Source organism: the organism of the source record quoted next, unplaced genomic scaffold (assembly GCF_019419815.1).
Source record: "Pyrus x bretschneideri cultivar Hongxiangsu unplaced genomic scaffold, Pyrus_bretschneideri_v1 Contig45, whole genome shotgun sequence".
In the NCBI taxonomy this organism is placed as follows: domain Eukaryota; kingdom Viridiplantae; phylum Streptophyta; class Magnoliopsida; order Rosales; family Rosaceae; genus Pyrus; species Pyrus x bretschneideri.
In genome coordinates this window covers 1,666,458-1,676,518 of record NW_025999779.1, presented here as the reverse complement: position 1 = coordinate 1,676,518, position 10,061 = coordinate 1,666,458, and the positions used below count along the sequence as shown (strand labels likewise).

General features: G+C 37.3%; 1 protein-coding gene and 1 pseudogene across 4 annotated transcripts in view; both read right to left on the bottom strand.

Annotated features, from left to right (window-relative positions):
* Positions 1-3,764: 3,764 nt before the first annotated feature.
* The window catches only part of LOC108865814 (probable LRR receptor-like serine/threonine-protein kinase At3g47570), a 46,906-nt gene continuing 40,609 nt past the window's right edge, over positions 3,765-10,061 (bottom strand). For 3 of the 4 annotated variants that reach the window (XM_048567559.1, XM_048567560.1, XM_048567561.1), the window contains exons 10-11: positions 4,640-7,297; positions 3,765-4,435 (exon numbers count right to left, since the gene is read on the bottom strand). In XM_048567559.1, coding sequence (XP_048423516.1) covers positions 4,014-4,435; positions 4,640-7,289 — 3,072 coding nt within the window. In that variant the 5' untranslated portion in view covers positions 7,290-7,297 and the 3' untranslated portion in view covers positions 3,765-4,013. Of the gene's footprint in view, positions 4,436-4,639; positions 7,600-10,061 lie in introns of those variants that run through there. The other variant, XM_009378777.3, reaches the window with a different exon arrangement.
* The window catches only part of LOC103965707, a 43,860-nt pseudogene continuing 42,086 nt past the window's right edge, over positions 8,288-10,061 (bottom strand).

Here is a 10,061-nt window from a genome sequence, read left to right as displayed (position 1 = left end):
AGTCTAGAAGTCCTAGTGATGAGGGCTCCCCTAGCTCTAGCTTTAGGTTTGAGCTTGCAATGTTGGAGTTTTCATAGCCTTTGTTGGAGTCTTGTACCAAAGAAACATTCGATGATTTTCGCAATTGTCAAACCTTAGCCAATATTGGTTCTTCCTCCTTCATGTCAGTGGGTGAGAGGGTTGTTTTTGACACCATACCCATATTTCGCTCTAAGTCCACAACGAACCTTTTAGAGAAAAACTTGTTAGATAGCGAAAGGCAGCTTGAGGCCCTAAGGCAGTCATGTAGTATCCCCCGCAGTGTAGGAATGCATTTGGTACATCATGAAAAACTGCCCTCTGAACCACCCAAGGGTCATGTTATGTTCTATACCCAAATATTATTGACCTTAGGGGTGAAGTTGCCTTTGCACCCTTGGTTGCAACGGATGCTATCTTTCATTGGATATGCGTCTGGGCAACTCAATCCTGATTTTTGGGATACCTTGATCGGATTTTATATTATTTGGATGGAATGTGGGTTAGGTGAGCCTTCATTCCATCAGTGGCGCTACTGTTATAAGACTCATCTAAATGGGATAATCTATTCTAGGGGGGTGTTAAAAGAACTCTTTGGATACAACACTCTTCTGCAGGGGGGCTAAAAGAACTCTTTGGATACAACATTATTCTGCATTTAAGTGGCTGGTTTAGGCCACACAATGGGTCAACCACTTACTAGATATTAAACTCAACACAAAAAATAATATATTCTCGCTATTAATGTGAATCAAATCCGAGACCTCAAACTTACAAATGAAAATCAATACTGCTTCATCGTATCACTAGTTAGACTGACTCGAACTTGATCTCAATCTATTTCCCAGTCCTAGTCACTAGCGTGTGTGATGATGGGAGAAAATAATAAAGTGGGGTGCAGCTCCAAGCGATTGCTGATTGCAGTAAAGTTGAAGGGTAGGTGACAAAATTGCCTTGACTTTTAGTGATGAGAGAATTTGGCTGCCATGAGAAATGTTCAGCAAACAAGCTGCTGCGCTGCTTGAATTGAGAAAATTGGTTCATGACGTGTACCAATTACTGCAAGTGATCATCTTTTAGGATATCTTGTTGTTGCCAATTGGCATTTTTGACCAGCCAATGATGGTTGTGGTGGCTTCTATATGGCACAAAGATTAAAAAAAAAAAAAAAAAAAAAAAAAAAAAAAACTCGTTTAGAAGTGATTTTCAAATAACTGAAAGCGTTTTAAGTGAAAATATTTTTGAAAATAGTTTTTAGTAAAAACACAAGTAAACCCTAAAAAAGTACTTCGTGTACTTTTAGAACTCAAAAACATTGTGGTTTTTTTAACCAAAATGGTCATTTGAGATTTAAAATCAATGAAAGTAATCTATGTGATTGTCAACCAGCAATTATTTTGGTTTTCTGTGCAAAATCTCAGGGAAATTGAAGAAACCAACAGTTCAAGTGGAGGAGTTGATTTGACAAAAATACATGTAATTTAACTAAGATTTTTCACGAAATGACCATAATGATTGACAATGAGCAATTTTATGGACCATTTCTATTGATTATAAATCAGAGGGACCAAAGTGAGTAGTTATGTCAATTTTAGAGACCATTTTAACTAAAAACCAAACATTTTCTCTAAAAACGCTTTCAATTGTGTTAAAACGAATTTGTATCTTCTTATCACCTCAACAACTCAACAAGTCTCAATTCTTTTATGCATGAAATGGGAAATCCAATGAGGTTTGAAATTGTGCGGCGACTGACAATAAAACTATTTGTTAATTATTTATCCTCGTTCGTAAATTTGTGTGCTTTTGTTTGCTGTACACGTCAGAATGATTCGTTGAAATATACATTTAACAACTCTAATGTACTAAAAATGTATTATACACATACGTACATATTGAAATATATGTTTTCCAATAATCTCGCTCACGCAAATGATCTATGTTCTTAAGAAGAGATGTGAATAATATTTTTGTAAATTCACACTTATATGATGACTCTTCACATTCCATAGAGCTTGATCGAAATCTGAATGGCTGGATCATCTAACAAAGGTGTTCATTTTGTAGACCATAAGTTTTGAATCGCATAGTAATGGGGTCCTTTCTTTTGACTACCCTAATCTCGGGGGAAGGGATTGGACTCGGGAGCAAAGGGTAGGACACACTACGTAGCCAAAATCATTAAGCGGGGCGTACTCAATTGAGATTTTGAAAGATTTTTAAGAGTATAGCGTCGACTTACTTAGCAATCTTTAGCATGGAGTCCCTTTTAGTGGAAGATAAAAAGGAAATGCCGAGTTCATCTACTGAATCTTAAATCAGATATGAAATTGGATTAACAAAGCTCCAAGAACACCGAGGAGTTCAAACATTCGTAGATGCATGCCACATACAAAGATTACGAGTGAGAATTATGGAAGTCATTAATTCCTTAACTAGACTAGCCACAGAATGAGAGTAGGTTGGAAACGTATCGAACGAGAAAGTACAATAGTCAAACATACAAGCAGTAACAAACAAGTTTCCTAAGAAAAATATCTGATTAGAATATTGGCTAAGTCTCGATGATGAACAAAACAAAATGATTTCCAGAAGCTAAGCGAAACATGATCTGTTTTTGCAACTATGCACAAAAATAATAAAAATGGTTTACTTTTGTCACACCAATTCATCAATGCAAAGCAGTTCATTGCCCCATAACTCCAATACCAAAAAAACCCAAAAAATCCAAAATTTTTAAATTCTAATTACTCTGTCAACTTCTGGGTGCTTCCGATGTTTGCCTAATTCCCATCTCAGAAAACAAATTGTGGGAATTGCACATGTTGTGTTAATAGATGAAACGATTAATAAATTGAACAGAACAGGAACCCTAAAACAAGTAATCGAATGCGCATTCGGCTAGAAATTTGAATTTTAGATGGAAATAATCAAAATACAGCAGCAGTTTTCTACATATGAGAAAACTAGAGAGGAAGAACGAGAAGCAAAAAGAGCAAAGCTTACTGAAGATAGCTGGAGAGGACTTGGATGAAGGGATGCTACTGTAACAGAGGATCGGAGCGATTGGGGGAGCTGTGCTTGGCTGACATAGGGGTAAATGGAGAGGTTTTGACTCACGATAAAAACGAATTTCAACCACAATATTGTTAAATACTTGATCCACTTCTTTATTGATAATATCATTTGTTTAAAAAAATTCATATAACAAAATTTGTTTTTCTTATTTACCAATTTTATGTTGTAAAGGGGGACGACCTATTATAATAAAATAAATTTATTTTCGGAAAACATATTTTGAGGCATGCTATCTTATTTATTTGCCCATAAAATCAACTCGATCAAATGTTTTAGAATGAACACGACACAATATAGAAATTCATGTAAGTGATATCAAGGCCAGAGAGAAGAAAAAAAAAGTGAGAATTATCTTTATATTCCTATTATTTGACATAATGAAAGCCTAAAAACTAAATCTGCAGTATCAATTTCTAGTTAAATCTTGACTATTCTTGTCTATCTCCTTGAGTGTTTGGACTTTGTTTTAGGAGTGTGCAAATTAACTGTATCCACAAGGCTTATTCGCATATCCCTTTTGCACATTGTATGTCGGGGCAAATAGATTATGAACGGCAACATATTTATACTTGCCTTAAAACAATCTTTCATCCTTCGTCACAACCATAACCCACATGCTACCAAAAAACAAAAAATCCAACAAAACTTGTGTAGCACATGCAACCATCTAGGAAGAAATATGAGACTAAAATGTTATAAACTGCTTCAGCATTGAGTTTATCAGATTCTAAAAAGGATAGATATAACCAAGACAATTACAAATAGCTCCACACAAATAAGAATTTGAAAGCTTCAAGTCATACAAATGAAAACTTCGTCCTTATAAAACAACCGCTAACATAAAAGAGGCAAGGTTCAAAGCGATGGTAGGAAAGGTACAGAAAAGAAAAACCACAAGCAGCATATCTTTGTCCTTTTTAGCCTTCTTGAACTTTGAGGTACGAGTCTCTAATTGCACTCATTTTTCCGACAACCATATTCAAAAGCATCCGCTCTCTTGGTGATACTGCACAGCAGGACAGTCCGATCTGCATCACAGCAAACAAGCATTCCTCTACCTTTTTTGCTTTCACCACTCTACGATTGTTACGTCTAGGCAACGCAATCCTTTCGTATCTGTCATCATTAACACTACCATCAGCTTCGAGGTCGATGAGCAATGATGGGTCAACAACGTCCATGACATGGTCAGGCAAAGCCATGGCTGCAAATTTGTAAATGCTTAGACCTTCAATGAACATGTCATCAGTAGGTCTTTTTCCTGTGAACATTTCTAGCAAGAGTATCCCGTAGCTATAAACATCTCCCCGTATGGAAACTTGGCCTCCCATGCCGTACTCTGCAGTGACATACATATAGACAATAAGATGTCACATGCAATTGACTATTAAAATTGATATCTTATTTCAGATTAATGTTACTTGTTTCCAGGAAAAAGAGTCAATAGTATATCTTTAATAAATAGAATTTAATTAGTTGGTTTTTAGTAATAAGTTAATAATTAAGAACCGAAAATATAAATTAGAATGATGGAAGCTCATACCTGGAGGAATGTAACCTATAGAACCCTTGAGTTGCGATGACATTGTTTGACTAAGAGAAGGATCATTTGATGCTTCCAAGAGGAACCTTGCTAAACCAAAGTCCCCAACATGGGCTACCATGTCTTCATCAAGAAGTACATTGCTCGGCTTTAGATCACAATGAACAATGGACGTTTCACAATGGTTGTGGAGGTAATCTAACGCGGAAGCAACATCAATGGCCATGTTCAATCTTTGCATAAAATTCAATCTTTTACTTGGAGATTGATCCTCATCTCTAGGATGCAACCACGAGTCAAGACTTCCATTTGGCATGAACTCGAAGACTAGACTTTTGAAGTCTCTACCATGATTATCAATGCTCGAGCATGCAGTTATGATCTTGACAAGATTTCTGTGCCTGACACTTCTTAAAGCTTTGCATTCATCATTGAAACTCTTGGACGCTCCTTGTTGTTGAAGGTTTAATACCTTAACAGCAACTACCATTCCATCGCTAGGAATTACACCTTTATAAACAGAACCAAAACTTCCCAAACCAATCAAATTATCCACTGAGAAACCATTAGTCGATTCAACAAGTTGTGAGTAGGAAACACCTAATTTCCAATCCTTATAAGAACGTGAAGTTACAAGTCCATCTCTTGACTTTTTGAGCATTGAACGAGCACTGAAGAAGCATGATAGAGCAATTATGAATGCAAGTGCACAAGCTATAGGGATGACTACTTTTGGGGAAAGTAGTCCTCGAGATGAATGGTGTTTGTTTTTGGGGCATGCAGGTAGATGTAATTGTGGGATGCCACCACAGAGCCTATAATTTCCAAGAACCGAGACACCACTGACATTTGAAAAAATTCCTTCTTTAGGCAACTCGCCTTCAAAATCATTATAAGAAAGATTGAGATACTTAAGTGCTCCAAGCTTGCCTAAGAATTCAGGAATCTGCCCGGATAAGTTATTGTTTGAAATGTCAAGTTCTTCCAAGCCCTTTAAATCTTTAAGAGACTGAGGAATTGTTCCTTCAAATTTGTTGTTGTCCAAGTACAAGCCCCCCAAACTAGTACACCTGCCGATGGTGCTGGGGATTTCACCTGATAACTTGTTTTTTGATACATTTAGCAGTGTGAGATGCACCAGATCACCCACATTACTTGGCAGTGAACCAATCAAATAATTTTCAGACAGGCCCAAAACAATTGAAAGGGTTGAAAGCTCCATAAGCTTTTGAGGTATGTTGCCCGTTAGATTGTTATTATAAAGTGTAAGTAGTAGCAGGTTTGGACAGTCTCCGAGACTTGGAGGTATACTTCCCTCAAAATTGTTGCTATCCATGTAGAGCACTATCAATGAAGTCATATTACCCAGGGAAGATGGAATTGGCCCAGAAAATTTGTTATCATACAAAGACAGTTTCCCCATCTTCTCGAGCTTCCCAATTTCTTCAGGGACAACACCCGCCAAATTGTTTTGAGCCATCTCTAGAACAATGAGGTTTATCAGATTTCCGATGCCGTTTGGGAAGCTTCCATGTAACATATTTGCCCCTAGAGAAAGAACTTGTAGTTGGGTCGAAAGGTTGGCTATGGATCTTGGGATTTCTCCTCCAAAACGATTAATGGCAAGACCCAATTTTTGAAGACTAGTACAATTAGTCAAGAAATTGAGAAAACTCAAATCACCAAGTTTTCCATTTCCCAGTCGATTTTGGGCAAAGTTTAGCGAAATTAAGCTTCGCAAGCTTCTGAGACTTTCTCCAGGGACTGTCCCCGTGAAGTCATTTATAGAAATATCAAACACCTGAAGTCTGGAAGCATTTGACAATGATACAGGAATATTTCCTGTGAAATTGTTTATACCACATAAAAATGCTACGAGATTAGGAAGCAAGATGCCGAGATTTGGTGGTAGCTCTCCATGTACTTGGTTTTTAGCAACACTGAACTTGTATATGGAAGAAATATTATAAATTGAAGAAGGGATCATACCAGACAAATTATTCTGCGCAACAAAGAATATCTCCAAGGTGGTTATATGCCCGAGCTCATTTGGTATGCTTCCTTGAATATTGTTGAGGCCAAGTGCAAGACACCTCAAAGAAGAAAAGTTTCCTATCCAACTTGGGATGGTTCCACTGAGATTATTTTTTCCAAGTTGTAGAACAGTCAAACTCAACCATGAACTGAGTTGGCGTGGAATTGACCCAATAATCTTATTGGAAAAAAGATCCAAAAATCTGAGTTGTGTACAGTGGGACATATTAGTCGGAAGTTTCCCGCCTAAAGAATTGAAAGACAGGTTGAGACTTTCCAAGGTCCGCAGTCGACCCAATTCTTGAGGAATTTCACCATGAAACTTGTTGATTCCCAACCTTATTTCAATTAGACGAGTAAGATTCCCAATGGAAGGTGGAATGGAGCCTACCAACTGTTTATCTTGCAGGTCCAGAATCAAGACTCTTTGGGTGGCACGGTGGCATGTAATGCCTACCCAACTGCAGAAGTGGATGGAATGATTCCACGAGCTCATGACACTGAGGGGATCTTCAGTTATTCTTTTCTTGAAGTCTAGCAAAGCCAAGCGATCAGATATGTTTCCAAGCAGGGTAGGGCTGGGAAATGCTGCAGATTCCGGACATGTGCTCATCATGCATAAGACTAAGAGAAAGAAGCCATGCAGGAATTTCAACAAAACCAGATTACAAATAGTACGTGAATGCTCCATCATTGTTCGAAGACAAATGGAAACCCAGGAAACCAAAGTTTAATTTGCACAGAAGCACAAAAGAGAAGAAATCTTAGCACAGAAATTGGATGGCCACAGAAATGAAGATGGACCAACTTAGTAGTTAGTCCACAGAAATTAAGAAATCTGTTGGAACTGTTGGAAGTTCAAATCAAAATAAAGTGGCCGAAATTGGTGGAATGGTGCTGGAAGTTCAAATCAAAATAAAGTGGCCGAAATTGGTGGAATAGTTGGCTACACAACCACTTTTCTGCTAGCATGTTTTGTCTATGGATTGTCTGCCCTCCTATTTTCATACTCTTTCTATACCCTTCTGTTTGTATGGTTACGGTTAAACCACGTCAATATTTTATATTCTCATTACTTTTTGTTTTATTATTTCTATAAAAAATTAATATAAAATGTTGATATGGCTTAACCGTGACCACATATCACAGGAGGGTATGAGAAGAGTATAGAAATGGGAGGGCAGACAATCCACAGCTATACTTGTCTTTTACTTTGATAGCTGTCAATGTTTCTGTACTGGCCGAAAGCTATGTGTGTATACAAAGTCTAAAGGTGTGTGAAAGTGTGTATGTGCCTAGACTTTTGAACACCTATATTTTGCATTAGACTTTTGAACACCTATGTTTTGTGTTAGTCTTTGTGAAAGTGTGTACGTGCAAAGGGATGTCTATGTATGTTCGTAATCAATCCCATTCCAGCAAAACCAGATTACGAATAGAATGTGAATGCTCCATCATTGTTCAAAGACAAATGGAAAACCAGAAAACCAAAGTTTAATTTACACAAAAGCACAATAGAGAAGAAATCCTATCACATGTAAGAAAAAACACTTAGATTTGGAGTAAATACAAAAGGGCATTGCAAGTGTTTCGTTCGGTTGGAATCACGTTAGATTTGGAGTAAATTCAGAGCAATTTCGATTTGTTTGGATTGCCCAAGTAACTTATCGGCAGCAACCGGAAACAGTAAAACAAGTTTACCATTTTAACCACAAGTCGCTTGTAAATATTAGCTAAAAAATTACAAGGCTTTCACCAACAGTAACTCCACGTTTTGAATGAACGAGTTCAGAAAATTGTTACACGAGTCTGCACAAGCGAGGTCTCGAACAGAATTGCCTTCCGTTGGCTTTAACCGCTGCCGCTACTCCAGCGGTCACTCCAACACAAAGAGCAGAAGACATATATTGTTGGGCATTTCGACCCGCTGCAAGTTGGAGTCAAAATTTCTCAGGTCATAGTGAATATTGAATAGAACTCGCACCTGAGAACAAAATTCCATGTGGTAAGATTTCAGGCAAAACCAGATAATAGTAATACCTTGTTGAAGTGTGACGGATGTCAATGTCAACCCTCCGATTAGCAAAGCTGATGCCACCTGTAGATACTGTAATGTTTGTTCTCGGCCCAACTAATGACGATTACATGCCAAGCTGGCCAATCAGACATCAAGTTTGCTAGAATTGAATTTCACTTCTCCTTTCGTTACTAAAAGCATATCCATTAAATATCGCTCATATTTGCTAAAGTAAGCATGATTTCTTACTAAATTTACTTTCAAGAGATGCAATTGAACCATCAGCGTACTCCCCAAACCATCATAAGCTAAAATATTGAGGTTCTGAGAAGATGAACCAAGATTTTTTTATCCTACCAACTGTAACAGGATCTGAATAACTGATAACAAATATATAAAAGCAGAATTCGAATTCAGGCACTTCAATTTCTTTGAAAGATTCATTGTACTTACAGAAAAAGATTCTGCCCGGGATGATGAAATATCCCTTCTAACTATATAGCGACCACTGATAAGATCCATAGCATCCTGAACAATTTGAAACTTATTTTAAGCAACTATATATAAATAGAAGTCACTTGCTTTCATGCAGATGAGCAATACTCTATCTTTGTGAAAGAGAGGCAGATTACCTGCCGAATGCCTTCCTGTAAGTTATTTAAAAAATATCTTGAAAGAGCACTCATCCCGTCTTTAATTATTCCTCCAAATGTCTGCTCCCCATATCTGCGGTAATATGGATTTGGAATATGATTCCAAAAAAAAGGATATATATATATATATATATATGTATGTATGTATATATATATATATATATTGTCCATGATTCAAGTCATACTATACAGTTGAATTTACCTAACCAGGTCCCCGTTCAGGGCATACGTCCCTGCATACTCGAGGCTTATCTCATCACCTTGCTCCACCCACACTAAAGCAACAGAATTGAGAATAAGTATAACAAGTTATTTTAGACATCGTTTGATCATTTATGAAAGATAGGATACATGACACAAAGAATTCCATACACGCTCTAGATGTTTGATAGTCTTCAGCAAACACACAAATGCTTTCAGAAGAATCCAGCACTCCAGTGCTCTGCAACTGTTCATCTAGACACTTCTGGGCCAAGTAACTCTACAATATAAAGAAGCAGTAAACAATTTAATGTCAAATCTCAGTTTACTCATGCTATTAGCACAAGTTATTAAGATCAATCATGCTAGGTAATCTTCTTACACACCTGAGTACCATTTGTACTATCAAGGCAATCAATGCAGTTTGATCTGACAATCCCTTTCTGTTCCTCCGGTATACTGCCCTTTGCATCTACAAGGAAGTATCTGCTCAGCTGGAAGAGTTTTGATTAAAAAC